A 22,692-nucleotide genomic window follows, 5' to 3' on the forward strand; every position below is an offset into this window, starting at 1 on the left:
ACTTCTCCTTATTTTTACTTTTATTCACTCATACACCTTACCCATTCAATCTCATTTAGTGATACAACCTAAATCTAAACAATATATCACAACTTTAGCAATGTCATAAATATTCAAATGAGTTATATTTTGTCATGTGAAAAGGCTATATTATCCCCTAAAAGACTTACTACTCCTATGTAAATTAGGGTATTTCATAAAATTTCTCATAAAATTATTATTATCAGTTTTTTGCCAAAGTAATATGGTGTCAGTAATAATAATAATAATAGCATTAAACCGCCTCTTTTGTTTTCTCTGTTTAGCCCACCTTCAAAGCCTCAGTTCCGATTTCGGTTTTGGGTCCCGGTATCTCCCGTAATTCCCTCTCTACTCTCTCTATCTCTCCAGGATGGTCAATCAATGTCGCCAAAAATTATAACAAACGCCATTTCCATTGCTCTTAGAGCTCTCACACACTCCACTTCGCCAGCCGCTGACACTAGCTCTTGGGTTCATCGATTAATCCTTTGTATGTGAATACGGGTTTAAGAGTATAGTGAAAATGGTGACTAATGGCGAATTTTCTACGTAATTATTGCGAAAATGAGATTTTTCTTTTTATCCATTTGGCTTTAGCGTGAATTGTTGGCTGTTGCTAGTTGCTACACTACTATATGTTTATTTTTTACGCTAGTTTTCGCCTTTTGAATGCTTTTTTCTTTTTGTTGCCTTTGAATGCCTTGTTTTAGTTTGAGCTTGAGCTCTCATGGTCTTCTTCTTCTGGTTTTGTGTTTTTGACTTTGGATGATTGAAAATGTGACAGATTGCTCTTGAACATTAATTGTGAATTGCTTCAATTAAATTCACAATTGTTCACTGTGTATATGTAGGGCTGGCTTGGGTTCCTTCTGGTTTTGGCTCTTATTTTTGTTCTGAAAATGGACAGTAGAATTGGAGTTTAGTGGAGATCAATTCCGATATAATTCAAATTGGCAGTTATCAAAACTGGGCTAATAAAGAGAGTGGTTGCAAAATTGACGATAAACTTCCCTAATATGTTTTGTTTTCCTTCAACATTTTGCTTTTTTTGGATTTGGTAATCTGGCATTTATGTTTTGATATGAAATATGTGTTTTAAACCTTTTGTAACCCAATTATTGCTTTTGGGAATTAAATTTACTATAGAGGCTTTTTCCAGTTGTCTGCATTGTCAAATATTGACCAGATTATGCTTTAGTTGTTGTTTGGCATATGGTGAGAGATTACCTTCAATCTGTTTTTCTCTTTCTTAGTATGACAGCAAGTAGAGGGTGCCCACGTGATAATACATTGGAATCCAGAGGGCATGTTAATTTTAAGCAGTAGAGTTAAATTGGTTTCTATAATTATGAGATGCCACATGTTATTAGCTAATAAAATATGAATTATAAGAGCTCTTATTACTGTAAAATGTTTGCAAGTGAATGTTGAAGAGTAAAGAAAACCGGTGGTTTACTAATCGACTTTGTTCTTTTGGATCATATTTAACATATTTGATGGTCGAAAATTGGGAAAAAATGCAGAGATTGGAATATACGGATTCTATCACTTTTCTTTTTAGTGGATTAAACTGTATAGGTCCTTTTCCTCTATTGTTGGCATTCTATAGGTTGTTGCTAATTCAGGTACGTTAAATGTGGAACATTCTGTCTTGCAGAATATGAGTAGCTTGGTTGAGAGGCTTCGTGTAAGATCAGAGCGAAAGCCAATTTATAACTTAGATGAGTCAGATGATGATGCTGATTTTGCGTCGGGAAAACCTGGGAAATCTCGGGGAAAAATTGAAAGGATAGTGAGGCCTGATGCGGTTTGTTTCTTCTTCTTCATCTGCTTTCTCCTTTCCCAATCTAGGCACTGATTAATGTTTTTCTTTTATGTCTTTTATCATGTTTATTATCATGTTTATCTCACATATTATTTTATAATTTTTGGTCTTATTTGACATGATGTTGGATTGGTAATTTCAAAGATTGATGTTGCACTAAGTTGTCGTCTCTTTTTTTTTTTTGGTTCTTAATTTTGCAAATTTCAGATACTAGATTGTTCTTGCATTAATTCGATTGTTGAAGTTGTTGTTTTTCTTCCCTTATTTGCTCCTCTTTTTAGAAAGATGAGTGCTGCTGTCAATCTTGTGGAGAAAGTGGGGATCTTCTGAGCTGTGAAACTTGCACTTATGCTTACCATGTCAAGTGTCTACTTCCACCACTAAAAGCCACTCCTCCTAGCAACTGGAGATGTCCTGAATGTGTATAATTCCTTGACATGAATGATTACACAATATAATCATCACATCATTATTATTATGTTTTCCAATTGCTGACAAACACAAAATATGCAGGTTAGCCCTTTGAATGATATTGATAAGATATTGGTCTGTGAAATGCGTCCTACCGTAGCTGGTGATAATGATGCCTCTAAGTTGGGCTCAAAGCAAATTTTTGTGAAACAATATCTTGTGAAGTGGAAGGGATTGTCTTATCTGCACTGCACTTGGTAACTTTAATACATTTATACTAATGTTTGTTTATATGATTACAAATTCTCTCTTAAAAAATAAAAGTTTGTGCTATACAGGCTAATTTTGCAAAACCATTAATTTACCTGCTGGTTTCAACCCCCCACCCCCCAAACAGGGTACCTGAGAAAGAGTTTTTAAAAGCATTCAAGTCAAATTCTCATCTAAGGACTAAATTCAACAACTTCCGTCGTCAAATGGCATCAAATAATAACCCTGAGGATGAATTTGTTGCCATTCGGCCTGAGTGGACAACTGTTGACCGGATTCTTGCTTGCAGGTTGAGCCATCTGAAACTTCTATTGTAACATGCTTATATATTTATGTACACAAATGCAAAGGAACCTATACAACCAACCCTGACTGGTTATTTTATTTTTGATTATTTTTTTTTATATATGTGTATGTTTTGTCTTTTCTTTTAATGCTTATGCATTTAAGCTAGCATTTGAGTTTATACATACATACATATATATATAATTTGCAAACCTTAATTTTGGGGAAATGCCACTCTGTCTCTTTCTCTTGGTCAAAATTTGGTTTGAACTCTAGAATTTATGGAGTGAAAGTTTACTTTTTGTCAAGTCAAATCAAAGCCAGGGAGGACCTTATCTTTTGGTTTTATCTCAAAAGGTGCAGCCCTGCAGTTAATTTCTTAGCGTATTGAGGTAATAGTATTTATCTACAGAATTTTTTCTTGATCTGGAAATCATGGTTTGTATTTTTCAAGCATTAGTATTCTACATATCTGGAATTTTAGATTAGATGTGTGGTATAGGTTGCTTCCTTTTATGTTTATTGATCTAGCAAAATAGTTCAACTTTTGAATGGATATGCAGGGATGGTCATATTTGCATGACTATCTGGTTCTATAAATTCTTCTCATCATTCTGTTTGGGATGTCATAAATTTATTGTTTGAATTATGGTATTGTCCTGTAAAGAATTGTCTGGGATCGTCTTTTAACTTTAGAAGGCGTTTCTCTGATACATTACTGTCCTTGCATGCTGAAGAATAGAACAAAAGTATCAGTATGAAAATATTGCTGTTTTTATTTAAAAATTTGGGAATAGTGCGTGCTAATGCATGCGGCTATTGATAATTTTAATTTATATATTTTCTTTTAATTTTAATGCATAACAATAATGTAAATTTTTAAATTTTTTATTAATTATTGTAAATTTTATTTTATTACCTTTATCTCTCAAAATTTTTAATACAAATTTTATAATAGAAATAATTAAAATCTATTTATATATAATATAGATATAAATATATGTAATTAATATATGTTAATATATTGTAAGTTACCTTATAATAATGAATACTTATTATAATATTAATCGGTGTAACTATTAAATAATTAATTTATAATTTGCATATAATAGAGAATGCTACGTGACAATGTTATGAAAGACAATGTTACGGCAATACTATAAAAGAAAATACCACGTGTCAAATGGGAATTGCCCGTGCTAATGGATGTGGCTATTAATAATTTTAATTTATATATATTTTTTAATTTTAAAAAATAAAAAATAATGTAATGTTTCAAATTTTTTATTAATTATTTTAAATTTTATTTTTATTACTTTTATCTCTCAAATTTTTTAATAAATATTTTATCATAGAAATAATTAAAATCTATCTATATATAATATAGATATAAATATATATATAAATATATATAATTAATATATGTTAATATATTGTAAGTTACCTTATAATAATAGTTATTTGTTGTAATATTAATCGGGTAATTATTAAATAATTTATATCTTATATATAATTGAGAATGCCACATGTCAATACAAAATACCACGTGGCAATACTATAAAAGAGAATAACACGTGGCATTTTCTTGGGAATACCTTCTTGCTATATATATATATATAGATTGTTTGTTTGGTTCTTACTAACATGATGTACATCATATTTTGATGTTATTTTTCAACAATTTGATAGCTGTCACAAGATTTCTCAATGTAAAACTTCTGTTAAATGCTGCAGGGGAGATGGAGATGAGAGAGAATATCTTGTGAAGTATAAAGAACTTTCATATGACGAAAGCTATTGGGAATTTGAATCAGATATATCTGCATTTCAGCCTGAAATAGAAAGATTTAACAGAATTCAGTCTAGATCTCGCAAACTGAGAAAGCAGAAGAGCAGCCTTCGAGATGCTACCGATTCCAAGAAGAAACCAAAAGAATTTCAACCGTATGAAAATACTGAATTTCTAACTGGAGGTATATTGTTCTATCTTCTCTTGCAATCTGGTATTATTGTTTCATTAATGTCATGTTACTTTGATTTGATTATCATGAATCCCTGAGCCTTTATTTCTATTTTATTTAAAGGCACCTTGCATCCATATCAGCTAGAAGGGTTGAACTTCTTACGTTTCTCATGGTCCAAACACACTCATGTGATACTTGCTGATGAGATGGGCCTTGGTGAGTTTTTTTATGTTTTATTTCTTTTTCTCTTCAATGGAGCCTTTTGTGTTGATATTTTCTCTTTTCATTTATCACTGCACTTTCATTCCCTATATGTTTTAACTTCAGGGAAAACTATACAGAGCATTGCATTTTTAGCATCTCTTTTTGAAGAAAATATCTCACCACATTTGGTAGTAGCTCCGCTTTCAACGTTGCGAAATTGGGAGCGTGAATTTGCAACATGGGCACCTCAAATGAATGTTGTATGTAAACATACTTTTGATTGATCTTTATCATTGGTCATTAAAATTTTACTCTTGAGTGCAAGTTTCTTTCTGTAGGTTATGTATGTTGGCTCTGCACAGGCTCGTGCTATTATCAGGGAATATGAATTTTATCATCCCAAGAACCACAAGAAGATAAAGAAAAAGAAATCTGGTCAAGTTGTTGGTGAAAGCAAACAAGATAGGATAAAATTTGATGTGCTTTTAACTTCTTATGAAATGATTAACTTGGACACAGCATCATTGAAACCAATAAAGTGGGAGAGCATGGTAACATTCTACGGTTCAATGAGTGCTTTGGTATTGTCCAATGTATGATTACTGACTGACATCTGCATGTAGATTGTTGATGAAGGTCATCGTCTCAAAAATAAGGATTCAAAATTATTTCTTTCACTGAAGCGGTATTCTAGTAATCATCGTGTGCTTTTGACTGGAACTCCTCTTCAGGTTTGTTATCAGATAATGATAATGCTATTAGAATTACCAAGACTTTAGTTTGTTTATTTGCTGGACAATATTAACTGTCACATATTATAATAAAATTAAAAAAAAAAAAAACATGCTTGGGTGCAGATACAGTTAGTGATACTGCATAGTGTGAATTCATTGACTTCAACAACAGTTGAAAAGATTGTCAAATATTAGTATCTTTTTTTCTTTGGTATGAAATCAGTCCATTGATCCATTCATCAACAATTAAGGGCATGCTTGTAGGATATTTACTTAGATTCTTATGGGCTCATCTCATATGGATGCTGAGGCTGAATGCTCTGAGCGTGAAGATTTTGATTTCCTTCTATGTGCTTCTTCAGTCCATGTTTATTAGTTCTCTGTTAAAAACTTCATCCTGTTTTTATATGCTGTTTTAATTATAATTTTAGCATGGTTTAAAACTAGTTTGCTCATGCTGAACTGGTATAGTTAAAATATTATTGAAGAAAGTGAAAATGGAATAAGTGGGAGCAAGTATTCTGTTTGATAAACAAAGATTAGCTCCTCTGCAACTTACAAATGCAAGCATTACTTTCTTTCTTCTTTATTTTGTGCTTTTCCCCCTTCTCTTCACATTAGCTTAAGGTTTGGATAAGATACATCTTTTATGTAATTCTCTAGGTCATCTGATCCCTTCATTATTTGCAACATGTGCATGCTAATTGTTTCATATGTGGACTTGTAATAATTTAGTTTAATGTTGGCTGTTCTGTGGTTTGGTCATGTCAATCAAATGCCCAATATACAGAATTGTGATAAGTTAGTAGAAGGAGTGAGAAGGGGAAGGGGGGGACCTAAGATGATGCGGAGGGAAGTGATATCAAAGGATTTACAAGTTTTGGATATTGATGTGAACTTGGGTCTTGGTGTCCAATAAAGCTGAATGGTGAAAAAGAATCCATATGGCCGACCCAACTACTTTGGGATTAAGGCTAGTTGTTGTTGTTGGTTGTTCTGTGTTTCTTGTGATTAGTTAAATTGCTTCAAATTTCTGTACATATCACTCATTTTAACATACTGTTATATATATGTTTATGTTAAATTATGAACTTACTGGCATTTGTCTGACACTTTCTCAGAACAATCTGGATGAACTTTTCATGCTCATGCACTTCCTTGATGCTGGGAAGGTTAGTATTACAGAAGCATCATGAATAATTGTAGTTAGAGGAAGATATGTTATAGGAATAACTTAGTATATCAAAAGCACCTTTTGCTTTGTGTTTGATTTGTAAGTACTTGCAGTTTTCTAGTTTGGAGGAGTTCCAGGAGGAGTTTAAGGATATAAATCAAGAAGAGAAAATTTCAAGACTTCATAAAATGTTGGCTCCCCATCTCCTTAGAAGTAAAAGTCTCAAACTTCTGTCTAATACAGTCATGCTTCATTGGATTGCTAGGATTGCCAGTGCTACTGAGAATATAGTTTATTTCTGGCGTAATTTTTTGAAATTATTGATTGAATTTTTAACATCTTTATCTTTTCTATTGTTTTGTTCATTGTCATGACTCAAAATATCCCAATTGTTTTTGGAATATTTTCTTGATATTATTTGATAAATTTTATGAATCTCTACTTTTTGGCTCTGATAAAAAATGATCTAAAATTAGGACCTTTTCTACCTTCCCTAGAGAGTGAGCCAGATTCTACTAAGATGATTCTTACCTCTCTATTTGCTTTGTATTCCTCTGATCCTGTATTAGTATTTTGCTTTATTTGGCGTCTCACTTCCTTGACCCTCTTGGCTCTTCCCATGATTTCTAAATCCCATTTTTGGTTTTATTGGTGAGCTACATGGTGGAGATTGGAGAGTTGCTCATCTCTTGTAATCTGCCCATCCCACCTTAATCACAGTGAGATTCATACTTTAGATCTCCTAGTGAAAATCCCAAGCCTTAACTTCTTGGGTGTTCCCTTGTGGGTCATGTCGAAAATATTCTTTGTTGACATATATAGACATTGGCTTATGTTTTGCATGGAGAACCATATTAACATGTTTCCTTCCATTGTATGATTATTTCTGTTTTCAGCAGTCCCTATATTGTTTTCTAGATGAATTCAATTTAGTTTTTTCCTCTCTAAAACTATAGATTATTCAAATGTCATTAACTTCTCCCATTTTTTATTTCATGGGCTGTATTATTTGGAGTTGGTTCTTATGCCATAAAATTATTTTATTGATTTGGTTTGCCCTCATATGCTAATTGTTACTTCATCTCATATGCTTGACATTTCATTTTATTAAATCATAGTTTTGACAATGAAAAGTGGCTGGAAATTTCTGATGCTTATTTAGGGGTGAAGAAAGATGTCATGACAGAGCTACCTCCTAAAAAGGAACTCATTCTACGTGTTGAACTAAGTAGCAAGCAGAAAGAATATTACAAGGCCATTCTGACTCGTAACTATCAAATATTAACCCGACGTGGTGGTCCACAGGTGTGCTTTCCTGTTTATGTGAAATAATGCTCTTTTACTGTACTCTAACCTAAAATTATGGTTGGATGTGTCTGGGCCAGATTTCGCTTATCAATGTGGTTATGGAATTGCGGAAGCTTTGCTGTCATGCTTATATGTTAGAAGGAGTTGAACCAGTTATTGCAGATGCCAATGAATCTTACAAGTACTTTTTTTTATTCTTTTACATTAATATGTGGTGTGTGAGAGTGTACACATGTGCACTTTGTATGTGGACAATATACTTTTCTTCTTCATTGGGATTATGATAGTATATACTATTTTATCTTTCACATTTATGTCTTTTGTGTATATTAGGGTGCGTGGGCTATTTAATTAACATAAGCAAATTGCTTCATTAGATTTTTGGGTTTCCTTGTAGAGGTTGAAGGAATCTCTTTATTTTGATGATTTATGTTATTTGAGACATCATCAATCATTCATATGTTAGGTTCTTCTATTTTTCTCATCTTTTTACCTATTTGAAAGATAGCAACTGGAATCTTCTGGAAATCACAACCATAGAAAAAAATTTGTGTTAGGCTAAATTATACCATGCATTATTATTCATCTGTTTGTGCTTCTTTGACAGACAACTTGTGGAATCTTCTGGGAAACTGCAACTGTTGGACAAAATGATGGTGAAGCTTAAAGAGCAGGGACATAGAGTTCTTATTTATTCTCAGTTTCAGAATATGCTAGACTTGCTAGAAGATTACTGTGCTCATAAGGTATAAATATGTTGCTGCACTGTTAGATCCTTCAATTTTAGCCTGTTATTTATTTGCTGTTTGCTATTTATCTCTAAATGGATTTAATATCATTTCATATGGATATGTATGCATTTTTCTATCAGAAATGGCAGCATGAACGGATAGATGGAAGGGTTGGTGGAGCTGAGAGACAAATACGCATAGATCGATTTAATGCCAAAAATTCTTCAAGATTTTGTTTCCTGCTTTCTACTAGAGCTGGAGGATTGGGAATAAACCTTGCAACTGCTGATACAGTTATTATATATGATAGGTGAAATTTTACTGACATTATTTTTGTTTGAGATTACGGCTTAGTTGTTGTTATTATATTATTCCTTTTCATCATTGTGAAAGGGTGTTACAAAATGGAGTTGGAATGAATGTCATTTCATCATTGAAGGGTAGTGCAACTGGAATAAAAATATAAGTGTAGTTTGTAGGATAATCTGTAACTCAGTTGACATGCCAATAAATCCAGTTATTGGGTATATATACAGAACCATATTAGAATTATGAATGATTGAGATCCCATTTTGGTAATAGGAATAAGGGATTGGTCTCCTATTTTTAATACCTGACCTCCATATGAGAGTGAAAATTAAGTAATGAAGGCGTTTTCATTCTTTTTTTGTCTTGGTCCTTCCCTAAATGCCGGGTTATTAAAATGATTATAACCCATTCATAGTAACCAAATTGAACTTATGGTGAGAGATCTTATGGTGTGGATACTTGATGATTGTGTTGACATGCCTTTTTTGCATCAACATGATTTGGACTTGAGGGAGGTTCACTGTTTAACTTCTTGATTAAAATTGTAATAAATGAGTATGGTATTGGGATTGCTTTTGCAAATAGTACAATGGGTGCTTATGTTAATTTTCTCCTATAAATAGTGTAATATTGCCTAGACACTTTAGTGTGCATAATTATGTTGCATATAATCTTGGGTTTTCTTCTAAAAAAGTTAACCATGTGATTCATATTAATCTTGGGGCTCTTTTTCTTTTTTTTTTTTTTTTTTTTTTAATTATAATGGTGTTTTTATGATTTTATGATACTCATATGTGATGCACAATGCAATGACGGTCATCATTTTTCTTCTAATATGCTGACATATCTGATGACTTTATTTTAACATATCAATATACTTTTCTTGTGTGGATGTGGATTGGAAGTTGGAGTTTCTAAATCTTTACTACGTTCTCCTGGTTTGTTGTGATTTTCTACCCATATACTGAACATGTTCTTGGCTTGTTTAGTGATTGGAATCCTCATGCTGATCTTCAAGCAATGGCTAGAGCTCATCGACTTGGCCAAACCAACAAGGTTGAAATTTAATCTTTAATGATAGCATATGCATTTGTTATTGTTGGTTGTTTAAATTTGAGATATTGTTTGGGTGTTGCAGGTAATGATTTATAGACTCATTGCACGAGGAACTATCGAGGAGCGGATGATGCAATTGACTAAGAAGAAAATGGTTTTAGAACATCTTGTTGTTGGGAGGTTGAAGGCACAAAACATTAATCAGGTAAACAATTTCTTTTATTGATTAAGGTTTTTGGGCATACATGTGGCAGCAAAGGCTGTCTTGTTTGGTTGCTGTTTTGTGAATGCTAATATCCCACATTGGTTTGGTATACGGTAATGTGCCCCTTCTAGGATTTTGGGCAATCCTTCCCCCTTGAGCTTGCTTTTGGAGGTGAGTTAAGCTTGGCTCATTTTTTTTAAGATGGTATCAGAGCTTCCCCAACTGGTGTTGGGGCTTCCATAAGTGTTTCACGCTCAAGGTGTTAAGTCCTGGGCATAAGAGAGGTGTTAAATTGTTAATATCCCACATTGGTTTGGAAAAGGGTAATGTGTCTCTTATAAGGCCTTGGGTACTCCTTCCCCTTGAGCTAGCTTTTGAGGGTGAGTTAGGCTCGGCCCATTATCTTAAGAGTGAAATTATTGTTGTTGATATATTGATGTTTGAAGTTATTTGTGACTAAATGTCTTAACTGTAGTTGCAATATAGTGTGTTTTTTGGGGATATTGCTTGGTGCAATTGTGAAGGCTTTGGCCTTGCAAGTTTCAACGATGGGGATGCTAGACTGGGCCTCAAGAGCGATAGCTTAATGTAAAAATGTGAAAAATATAACTAACTCTCCCACTTACAATTCCATATCAATGTAGTCATGACTGGGTGATGAGATGAACCTTTTCATTGTCAAAACATTTTAAGATTGAACCATTTGGAATATTATCTTTGGTCGACCACAAGGAAGGTATATAATATACTCATTTTTGTTGCATAAATTGGCCAGTTCTTTTCTGGATGACAATTCTTGTGTTTGTTATGCACTATATCTTCCTTAATGTAGTCATATATGTTTTTTTTGGTGACTTGGTGTTTATCATGAGAGTTAATGTGTAGGTGCATGCTATGGAAAGGAACATTATTTAATAACCATCTACTGTGTTGAACTTGAAAATACAAAGAAGTTACTAAAAGATCCTAATTTTACTCTAGGAAGAGTTAGATGACATCATCAGGTATGGTTCAAAGGAGCTATTTGCTGATGAGAATGATGAAACAGGAAAATCACGTCAAATTCATTATGATGATGCTGCTATAGACCGGTAAACACTTAGCTACCTACGTTTTTATGGTTCATAGGATCAAACCCTTGCTCAATGATTTTCTATGTTGTTTTCTTAATAGATTACTTGACCGTGAACAAGTTGGAGATGAAGAAGCTTCATTAGATGATGAGGAAGATGGATTTTTGAAGGCCTTTAAGGTTTCGTTGTTTTTATGTTACTACTTATGTGTAGATATCTTTGGTGATTTATGTTTGTATTGGTCTCCTTGCCCAATCAAAAGAGAAAAATAAATGTTGATGCTTTTAATCCAATGAGGAATTTTTCGTTTTAAAATTATTTTTAGAAAAGGTTTATTATCTACATAATATTCATGGGTAACATGAAAATAGAAAAGTTATCGTTGCCTATATGATTTGCCTCAATTAGGCTTGGGCTTATCAGATGCTCAAAGAGCCCAAGTATTTCCACCCACCCCCCAACCTCCTCTCTTCGTTAATTTTGAACATAATGACCATATATGGCAATTAAGATATAGTCAAATCATAGGCGATAAAGATGGCAACAATAATATTATTTCAATTTCCTTTTCAAACTCATTTTTGGTTATGTCCATGAATCGTCCAGCGTATAGCTGACGTTTAACAACTAATGATTGTCCTTCTAAATAATCACTTACTAAATTGAGAGGATAATTAAATCCTAGTCATTAAAACTCTGATACTGCTTTTTATATAAGATTTATGATCTATTGTATTCTCTTCATATATGTTAAAGCAATTGTGTTTGGATTTTATGTACTAGTCTCTTTCTCTTCCTCTGAAACATTTTCTTTGGTCTCTGAAGTTTTAATTAGTTGCGGTCTTGGTTTTATTTTGCTTTCATCTAGCTGCCATCTTCATTGCTTATGGGTCAAGTACTTTAACTACAACTCCATTGAATCATTAAGTTTCATATAGGAACACAGTCCTAGTCATAAAGGGAAAACTCTTGATTTTACAAATTCCTTTGATGGGATTTGGTTTCATGAGGCTGATTTTTCCAAAATTTGATCTCTTTTTGATGCATCATTTACCAATTAAATATTGGGAAAGGCACTTGATGCTTGAATTTTAAGTCCATTTTAGTTGACTTTGGGATCAGCATCTCAATGGGTTGTATATCTGGTGTTGATGGCAATCCAAAATGATCTATTGCTAGTGTGTGATAACTGAAACTGGAACAAGTAAATGGAATAATTAACTTGTTGAGGAGTTGTGGTTTCTCTCAGAACCAAGCCTTGTGCACTGAATATTGAGCATATTCAAAATTTTTCATGTTGGATACTTGTTTAGTTGTTTAATTGTTGTTACATTTTTTTTTGGTGCATGATCTCTGCATATTTATGTTATGTGATTTTTTACTTCTTGAATTTCAGTTTCTCAGAGGGACTAAAATGTGTTGTTTTAGGTTGCAAACTTCGAGTATATTGATAAAGTAGAGGCTGCAGCAGAGGTGGAAGCTCAAAAGGCGGCCGCAGAAGCAAGTTCTACGATGAGTAATTCTGAAAGAACAACTTACTGGGAAGAGTTGTTAAAAGACCGGTATGAAGTGCATAAAATCGAGGAGTTTAATGCCTTGGGCAAAGGAAAAAGAAGCCGTAAACAGGTATTGTTTTATACACTTTGACATATTTGATATTAACATCCTTCTCATTAGTATCAAGGATTCTAAGGGGATATTATCTCATTGTCCTTGTTTTTTGAGATGAAAATTGTTGTGGAAATGTTATGCTATAGGATTCATTGTCTTCATACTCATTGTGCTTTATGCTTTGGCAACACCCATCATGAAGCCCCTCAACTTTTGAATTTTTGCTATTGAGCTTTCTGAGGGTGTATTCTGTTGAAACCTTAAATTGTTTAATTTGTTGTTATTGAGTGTTAATTTAACTGCAACAAATACAATATTGGCTGATTACCAAAGATCTGAGTTCACGAGTCCTTCAATACCTATTCTTGATACTTGCATTAAGGAAAAAATGAATACATTTTACCCAACGAAGTACAAATATCATATATCCTATTTCCGATTTTGGAACATATGCTAGGCTTAAGCTTGTCTAGCTCATGGGTTCCTGCATCAATTGCACTAAAATTTTATTTAATAAAAAAATGGGATTAACTGTTATACTTGCAATTCATTCAGATGGTGTCTGTTGAAGAAGATGATCTTGCTGGTTTGGAAGATGTAAGCACTGATGGTGAGGATGATAACTATGAAGCTGATTTGACTGATAGTGAAACAACTTCTTCTGGAACTCAGACTGGGAGAAAGCCTTACAGAAAGAAATCCCGTGGTACCTTTTGCCTTCTTACTTTGTTTGTTTAGTAGTTACAAGAATGAAGTTATGGTACTAATTTCTGAAACAACATTTTGCAGTGGATAATATGGAACCAATTCCTCTGATGGAAGGTGAGGGAAGATCATTCAGGGTATTGGGTTTCAATCAAAATCAGAGGGCTGCTTTTGTACAAATTTTGATGAGGTTAGATCTTTTATATATGAATACATAAATTCAGTTACTGTGATCATAAATTTTAATCTCTATGGGCATTTGTATGTCAGTACCCTATACCACACATTCAGAAATGTTAACTTTTGATCTTTTTATCTATTGGGTTGACTACAGGGGGAAAAAAAAAAACCCCCCTCTTCTGAGGTTTGCTTTAAAATGTACTTTGGTCCTTGCGAATTCAAAATTTAACAGTTTTACCAGTGAGATTTGCTTGAGAGTTAGACACAACACTTTAGTCCTGTTAGTATGCCATTAGGGTTTAGTCCAATGAAGTGTCCCAAATTCTTATTGTGAAATTTCTCTGCCCTGAAGAGTGCTGAAGACTGTTGGCATGTTCAGTTGTTGAGCTCGGGGTTGCCTCCAACAAAATGGCTTAAGCCAATTTGGCTTAGCTTCTCCTTGCTTATATTCTCTTTCAATTCTTTATATCTAACCTATGTGGGACTCCAACACTTATATCTTTATGGACAATTTGCCTCTTTATCCTAGTTACAAATCTCTCTCTTCTTTTCATATTAACAAAATTTTGATGTTAGAAGTTCTCCAAGCCAAAACCCTTTCTCATCAATGATATAGCCAATAACCAGAAAATACATTAAATAAAAAATTTCAGGAAATGAGTTCTTTCATTGCCAATCCATGCTTCTCCAGCCAATTTTCCACACATAAAGGCCACCAAAAGAGTTGCCCAATCATTTCGACCATCTTGCAGCAATGGCTTAAAGAAAGTGATGATGATAGGCAGTGGGCATGGTGTGTTTGGGGGGAAGAAAAATGGTTTATTTTAGGTTAAGGCAGACCTTAGGGGGTATTTTTTGTAATTAATGCTTATTTATTTTGCTGCTCTGGAGAATACCTAACTGTGTTGTTGCTGAAATTTGAAGTTTTTATGAATATGATGTTCAATGTTATTGTATTTTGTTTATCTGTTATTATAGCTTGTCTCACTCAAGAATGTGTTCCCAGGTTTGGGGTAGGGGAGTATGACTGGAAGGAGTTTACATCTCGTATGAAACAGAAGACACATGAAGAAATAAGAGAGTATTGAAATTACCTTTGCTTCTTAATTTTGCCAAGTGTTTGCTATAGATTATGGCATTTTAGAATTCAAATATTTCTTTTCCTAATCAGCTTACACGCTTAATTGGTTTATATACCTTTAAGAACCCCTCCCCTTCTGACCAAAAAAGGAACAGAAACTGTTGATGGCAAAAGCAAAATGACCACAATAAACAGGCCCTTACCATTAAGATAGATAAATAAATAATGAGTATGCAAAACATTATTGTTACACTTCACTGACAATAGTTCCAGAGTTCGAAAAAACTGTTAAATGTTGAAGGGAATGGCTTCTCAGATTTCTTTACATCTAGCTCTACAAAAAGAATCTCTTCAATGCCCAACACAGTTCTTTTTTTTTTTTTTTTTTGGTGCCTATGCCCAACACATTTCTTATTCACAATGAAGAGCATATTTGGTAGACTGTTGTGGAAAATGATGGAATGAATTCCTTACCTGTTGTTCTGTTGGTTGTTACTTTCATTATGCTCCTAAAGTGCCAAATGGCCACTAAATGATGCAAATAAAACATAAATTTTCTGCACATTTCCTCTTCTTTTTTTTTTTTTTTTTTTTAAATCAAATTACCATCCATTTCAAGTCTTGCATTGATGTTTTCATTTTATTTCTTTGTTTGTTGGGACATGCATGTGCCTGTAATTGCTAGAAGATGCATTTGCTTAGTTTTCACACAATTATGGTTTCTTTTATTGAGAAATTGAAGCATATATTTTCAACATTTTTATGCAAATTTAGGAAGCCCATTTGTAAAGTTTACACTTACGACTTTCATCTAAATGCCTAAATCTTGTGAAAAGTCTTAAATACCATTTATGATCATTATAACAACATTCTTCAAGACACACGTTGAGCTTGAGATGCGTCTACAATCTTCTTATTTATAGAGAATCATTGTATCCTTATGTCCGGCTGCAGGCTGGAATCATATTGGTATTTTTCATCATAGCTAAGTAATCTAATTTTCATTCCTCCATATCACTTTCTCAAAGAGTTGCTCATTTTTCAAAGAGTGCTGTGCTTTCATTTTTTTTTTTCGCCAAGTTTAATATGTATGAATTTGCTTATTCTTTGATTTTGAACTGCATGCTGTGACTATTTCTCTACTGATCTATGGTGTCTTTTCAACCTCAATTTCAGTTATGGGGTTCTTTTCTTGTCTCACATTACTGAAGATATAACTGACTCGCCAAACTTTGCAGGTGATTGATTCTCTCATCATGAATTTTATATTGTCTTGTGTTACAAATTTCTTTGCTGCTTTGTTTGATCTACTGCTAATATGTTGTTTCCATCTGATTGTAGATGGTGTTCCTAAAGAAGGACTTAGAATACAAGATGTACTTGTTAGGATAGCTGTCCTGCTTCTGATCAGGGATAAGGTGAGTATCCAAATGGAAGTTCTGTCTAGGGTTCTTTTTCTCCCAATTAAATTTTTAAATTCTAAGTGCTTTAATACCTGTATGTGTAATTGTTAATTTGTTAGGGAGGGAAATAATTTTACCTTCATTTTCCCTTCACCTTCTATTCTAACTGAACAACATGGCCTTCTACTTTCCCTCCTCTTCCTTAATCCTCATCTCTTGTTAAACTCTTAAATGTTCTTGTGATGTTTAGAGCACACATCTGTTAGCATTTGGTTCAACAACCCACCAAGCACAAGTTAGTATTATTCCTCCATTTGCATTTTATCCCTTATTGTTAACATTATTTAAAGTGATGAAGATGATACATAATGCCTGGCTTTTCTTATGCATGTGCTTAGGTAACACCAAGCATATGTTGTTTTAATTAGTTAATAAAAATGATAAATGATAATAATATAAACTAACCCTATTTTTTGTTAAAATTAGCAGCTTAAAATTGAAAGTTGATCCTGATACACATCACGCTTGTTTTCATTTCATATCATTTAAGTAAAATTTGACTTTTTGCTTATGACATGTGCATGACTATAAGAAAAGTTCATTGTCACTGTGTCTTGTGTAACATTCTATCAATAAATATGTTTTTGGTGTCTTTGGAATGATAGGTGAAGTTTGCATTGGAGAAGCCAGGCACTACACTTTTCACAGATGATATTGTACTGCGATATCCGGGATTGAAGAGTGGAAAATTTTGGAAAGAAGAACATGATTTATTGTTGCTTCGTGCAGTATTGAAGTATGTTTTCTTGGTACTTTATCAGTTAACATATATTTGCCCTCATATCATTCTTATTATGTTGCTCATATGTGTTATGAATTTATGATTAACTGTTGCATTACTTTAAAGTTTAAACTTGCCTGCCTGTGAGTTTTGTAGGTGGTTAATACTTATGAAAATGGATATGAGTTCTGGAGTGGAACTTGTTGGTTCATAGGAAGGGAAAACTTGAGATGTTACTTCTAAAAGTTTTCTATTTGTTGATGCCCCTTTCCCCAACATCTCACACACCACACCCACACCCCCCCCCCCCCCCCCTCTCTGTTTCTCTCAAGGAGACCTTTTGTTTTTATTTATTATTATTATTTTTTTGTGGGGCAGGGATTGCATTGCATGCATCTCTGCATTTATGCTTAAAATTCTTTTATACACCTAAAAGTTTTGAGAAGGGAGTCAGGACTGTGCTAATGTTGTCTAGCTTTTACCCTGTTTGGAATTTATTTATGAATTCTAGAAGCTTTTATATAGACTGAAGATCAGACATGCTCAGGCTTAAGCCAGTAAAAATGGAATAGCACTGACACAGTTGCCTTAAATAGGAGAAGCAATGTAACTGCATGATGTTTTGTTTGCAAGATATGTCTTCATTTTGGCTGTATCATCAGGAATTTTAGTATGCAGTGTTAGAATGATGTTTAGGGGACAGTGCTTTGGAGGGTTTGTTCATTATACATGCATAATATATGTATCTTGTTGTCAGGAACAAGTTATATCTAGCCCAGATTTTGTTATTGATATCCCTGTAGTAAGTTATTCTGGGACCCAATTCCCCCTGTACATCACTATTTAAAATGTTCCAGCTGATTGGGATGTAGGTTCTAGCTTTTGGAATAGAAGTTTATTGTAATTTTGCTGATTAATATGTGATTATTTGAATTGTATTGCGGTTGATACTTGATAATGAAATGATATGGTATTTAGACTGAATATTAGGCATGGGAAGAAGGAAGATAGGCTTTGCAGATATTTATTGATTAGTAAAAAAGGTAAGGTCTTACAAACAGACCTTGATTGGCCCTTTTTTGTAATTTATGCCTGGAAGAGGTATTCACTCTGCTACATGTTTTGTGTCAACAATTTGACCAGATTTGCATACTGATTCCTCAATTGAGTTGGTTTATTGAAGTGCTTTGTTTTGTTGCTTAAATATTGTTATTTCAACTTAAGGCATGGATATGGAAGATGGCAAGCTATTGTTGATGACAAAGACTTGAGGATTCAGGAGATTATTTTTCAAGAGTTGAATCTTCCTTCTATAAATCTACCTGTCCAAGGACAAGCCAGTTCTCAAGCACAAAATGGTGTTAACACAGTTACAGTGGAAGCTCCTAGTACCCAGGTGCAGGGAAATGGAAATGGTACTAACAATGATATGGCAACTGATGTTGCGCAGGGGATGACAGATGTTGCTAACCAACCACAGTTATATCAAGATTCTCCTATAATTTATCATTTTAGAGATATGCAGAGACGACAGGTTGAGTTCATTAAGAAGAGAGTGCTGCTTTTGGAGAAAGGGCTCAATGCCGAGTACCAGAAAGAATACTTTTCTGTAAGTTGTTATTTTTTATCCAAGTAACTGTTCAGTGGCGCTATTTGGTGCTTACCATTTAATTTTATGTGCATGTAGCCTTATATTTTTATTGCTGTTATTCTATGGGGGCAATTTTAAGAAATTCAATGCAGATTGCAATATTTGTCAAGGCATTGTTGACCTTGCTAGGATTTAAAAAAGGAAGAAAAAAAAAAGAATTCAAATTCAAGGCCAGAATATGCCTCTAAAATTGTGAGTTAGGGTTGAACAGGTGAATATGGAATATACAACCATTCAGAGACGGAGAGAGAGAGAGGAGGGAGGTCAATAGGTAGAAGAAGGAAGAGAGAGAGAGAGAGAGAGAGAGAGAGAGAGAGAGAGAAGAGGAAGAGAAGGAAGGGAAATAAAGTATAGTTGGATAGATCTGATCTAATTAATCCTATTAAATTTAGACATCAATTGGTTCTAAGGAATGTGTAAGATATAGCAATATTTGTTGATGACACATGATAATTTATTTATTTATTGTTATTTGTTATTATTTGAATCATGTGCATTTTATGAAGTTATTTTTGCCAATAAATGGTGATTCTATAACTGCATTTATAGCCTTCCATTGCTAGTCATTTGTCAACACTGACTTGCTTCAGGCTGCAAGATTGTTCATAACAGTAGAAATTCATATTTTGGCTTCTTGCTGCTGCTGCTTTTATTCATCTTTGTCTTTTTATTTTGTAATGATAACTGACTTGCTTATAGACTGATATAGTTCCTTTCAAAATTGCTTTGGTGATATCAGGATGATCCAAAATCAACTGAGGTTAAAGGTGAAGAGTCTGAAAGTGACATAAACGCTGCAGATAGATCAAGTTTAAACCCCATAGAAATTGATGCTCAAATGATTGATCAGTTGCCTCAAATGGAACCAATTAGTAAGTTTATCAGTTCTTGATCACTTTATTAACACGAGAGATCTCCACAGATCTATGTTGGAGATAAGTTCTTTCCTCTCTTTCTTCCTTTCATCATTTATTTTTTACTTTTATTTTGGGGGGATGGAGTGGGAGAAGGGTGCGTGTTTACATATTTGATTCATATTGTATATTGCACATCTTAATAACCTACAAATGCTATTTTAAGTGACCTGGTTTATACCTGAGTTAATGTCCCTTAATCAAGAGAAATTTAGTGGATGACGAGTGTTCTACCTTTGCAGCATCTGAAGAAATTTCTGCAGCTGCTTGTGATGATGATCCAGACAGATTAGAATTGCCACAACTGTATAACAAGGTAATTGGTTTGTTAATACGTTTGATTTCAAGTGTATGGAAGGAATAGCATTTGTATTGGGCAGAATTAAATAAAATAAAATAATTCAGAAGTGTGGTGTGGGGGAGAGGTAGAATGAGCCATGGAATAGTACTAATGATTTATTCTCTAATTTTCTTGATAGATGTGTAATGTTTTGGAGCAAAACATTCATGAATCAATTCAGACGTCCCTAACCAACCAAGCAGCCAATCTTAAGTTGAGGCAGGACCTTCTTCCATTGGAGACCATTTGTGAACAGATAAATCAAATTCTGTGTCCTCTGGAACAGAAGTCTGCTTCTGAAGTGCATGCACTAGACTCAAATAAAGCACAAGCTGAATTAAAGGACAATCTACCAGAATCACAATCACATTCTGTCCAGCAGAATAATGATAATCCTCCTGCTTCAGAAGATACTGAGATGAAGGACATAACGAGAGAGTCTGAGCTGAGAGAGTCTGAGCTGCAAAAAGAAGATGGTGTATTGATAGACCAAGAGCTGGTTAAAGAGCGGAACAAATCTCCATATGATATTCTGGCTGCTGCAGATACATGGACATCTCCAAAGGAACCTGTACATTCACCAGAAATTACCAAGAATGAAGTTGAAATGCAAGAAGTTAAAAATAATGCTGGCTGTTCACCAGGGATAGCTGAAAATGATGTGGGAGTGGGAGAATCGAAGAATGATGCCGACACCAAAACTGGAGCTAACCGAAGTGAAAATGAGATTGTCGATAAATTGAAATCAGGAGTCGTAATTTTAGATGATTGATATCATACAAATGACAATCTCATTACATCTTTCATAATTCCTTTGCTGTAACATCTAGTTTACAAGCTTTAGGAAAAAGGGACTCTTAATTTGCTGCAACTTTCAATGTCTACAGGTGTCATTTTACAAAATGCACAAGCATCTATTTGATGTTTGGAAAATCCTGGTGTTTGAAGTGGATTTGCATTTTTTTATTTTGCCAGCATGATACAAATTTCTGGTAAACCCACAATCTATAGATCCTAATACAACACATTAATTAATCTCACATCACATAAATACATTAAATATAATTTCAAGGTTCTCTTATATTTCAACAACTGATTGCATTTAGCGTCACCAAATAAAAGAAAGGCAGCATGTCTGAATGCATTTTTATTTATTGTTGTTAAAATTATTATTAAGAAAAAGAGTTCTTTAAATATGTTAATTAGATGGTATTAAAAATTAATTTAAAATAAAATTTAATAAATTTTAATTATAAAACTCTCAAATAATTAAATAGTATTTTTTATTAACATCTAAAATGATATTTTCTAAAAAAGTGATGTTTTGATCTCTAGACCCTTAATATTTGACCAAGAAAAACCTATTAAACATTTATGTTTTATTTAAAATAAATTATTTGTAAAAAAAAAAACTCAATTGAATTCTCATGAAATCATATTTATTTTTTTTTATTTAAAATAAAAAATTTTTTAAATTTAGAAAATTAAATTATTTCATTGAAAATATAAAAATTATTAAAAAAAATTAATTACATTGCATTCTTATAAAATCTTATATTTTAAATGAGTGCATAATTAGAAGGTGAATGCTTAGATATGCTCTATCTTTATATTATATTAGTTTATTAGAGAACAATATACCTTCAAATTTTACTTTATTTCTTTAATTTTAAAAAAATTATAAAATATAATTATTATATATAAAATAATTTTATTATAATAAATTTTATATAAATCTTATCATAATCATCGATGATATCCTTTATTTATATGTGATAATTTCTCATTAGATGGAGAGAGAGGAAAAGAATAGGAGCAGGACCATCAACCGAAAGTGCAGTGATGTGATTGTTAGTGGGCCATATTGCATGCTTTGATGGTTGCTTGGTGTTGGTCGAGCTCAAAAGGGTTATTCCTTCAGAGAGATAAAAGTAATTAAATTAATCACTAAACCAGTCGTTCAATCTCTTATTCTCTTTCATTCAGTATGTTATATTCTCGCTTCCCTTTAGCCACATATATTAGCTCTTTTCTATATATATATTGACTTATTGCACGAACTTAGTTTATATAAATTACTTAGTCCAAATAAAACTAGCATGCATAGAGACATATATAGGGTGAATCTTACCCACAAAATATAAAAGAGTTTGGAATTGGATGCCAGCAAAACGACATGAAGAATTTATCAACTCTTATCTTCAACGATGAGAAAATTAATTAATGCTTGGATTAATTTTATCTATTTATCAAGTGTCTACATATATACATAATGGGATTCACGTCTTAATTAAAATTAATAATGTGAGACAAGAGAATTATATAACTGGGAAGCTATTCGTTAACCACCAACCAGATTACCTTTCTTTCCACCCAAAAAGAAGAAAAAATAAATTATGTTTAGATTCTCATTTAGCTTCTCTTACAATTATTGCTATACACTTGTGTATGCATGC

At 33.1% G+C, this 22,692-nt stretch overlaps 1 protein-coding gene across 5 annotated transcripts; it reads left to right on the forward strand.

The window, feature by feature from the left end:
- Positions 1 to 259: 259 nt before the first annotated feature.
- Positions 260 to 21,169, forward strand: LOC110668976 (CHD3-type chromatin-remodeling factor PICKLE). 5 transcript variants are annotated; one of them, XM_021830405.2, is made up of 31 exons: positions 260 to 348; positions 1,679 to 1,828; positions 2,128 to 2,268; positions 2,360 to 2,514; positions 2,655 to 2,816; positions 4,547 to 4,785; positions 4,897 to 4,992; positions 5,104 to 5,240; positions 5,319 to 5,531; positions 5,604 to 5,711; positions 6,836 to 6,886; positions 7,002 to 7,101; positions 8,051 to 8,193; positions 8,274 to 8,377; positions 8,804 to 8,942; positions 9,068 to 9,237; positions 10,226 to 10,292; positions 10,375 to 10,497; positions 11,479 to 11,588; positions 11,671 to 11,749; positions 12,999 to 13,196; positions 13,737 to 13,887; positions 13,971 to 14,076; positions 15,073 to 15,147; positions 16,324 to 16,385; positions 16,489 to 16,565; positions 17,216 to 17,346; positions 18,556 to 18,940; positions 19,722 to 19,854; positions 20,139 to 20,212; positions 20,376 to 21,169. In XM_021830405.2, exons 2-31 carry the CDS (start codon positions 1,682 to 1,684, stop codon positions 21,006 to 21,008), a joined length of 4,509 nt encoding a protein of 1,502 aa, XP_021686097.2. In that variant the 5' UTR covers positions 260 to 348; positions 1,679 to 1,681; the 3' UTR covers positions 21,009 to 21,169. The 5 variants fall into 5 exon arrangements, with proteins under 5 accessions (XP_021686097.2, XP_021686095.2, XP_021686096.2 ...); XM_021830403.2 differs by having other exon boundaries at positions 293 to 570; XM_021830404.2 differs by having other exon boundaries at positions 293 to 511.
- The last annotated feature ends 1,523 nt before the right edge of the window (positions 21,170 to 22,692 follow it).

This window comes from Hevea brasiliensis, chromosome 11 (genome assembly GCF_030052815.1).
Source record: "Hevea brasiliensis isolate MT/VB/25A 57/8 chromosome 11, ASM3005281v1, whole genome shotgun sequence".
In the NCBI taxonomy this organism is placed as follows: Eukaryota; Viridiplantae; Streptophyta; class Magnoliopsida; order Malpighiales; family Euphorbiaceae; genus Hevea; species Hevea brasiliensis.

What these genes read in the sequence shown, in the direction of transcription:
- LOC110668976 (XM_021830402.2), top strand. An exon ending in TGCTGATGAGATGGGCCTTG is followed by an intron (nt 4,993 to 5,103) that starts GTGAGTTTTTTT and finishes TTTTAACTTCAG; the next exon opens with GGAAAACTATACAGAGCATT. An exon ending in ACAGTTATTATATATGATAG is followed by an intron (nt 9,238 to 10,225) that starts GTGAAATTTTAC and finishes TGGCTTGTTTAG; the next exon opens with TGATTGGAATCCTCATGCTG.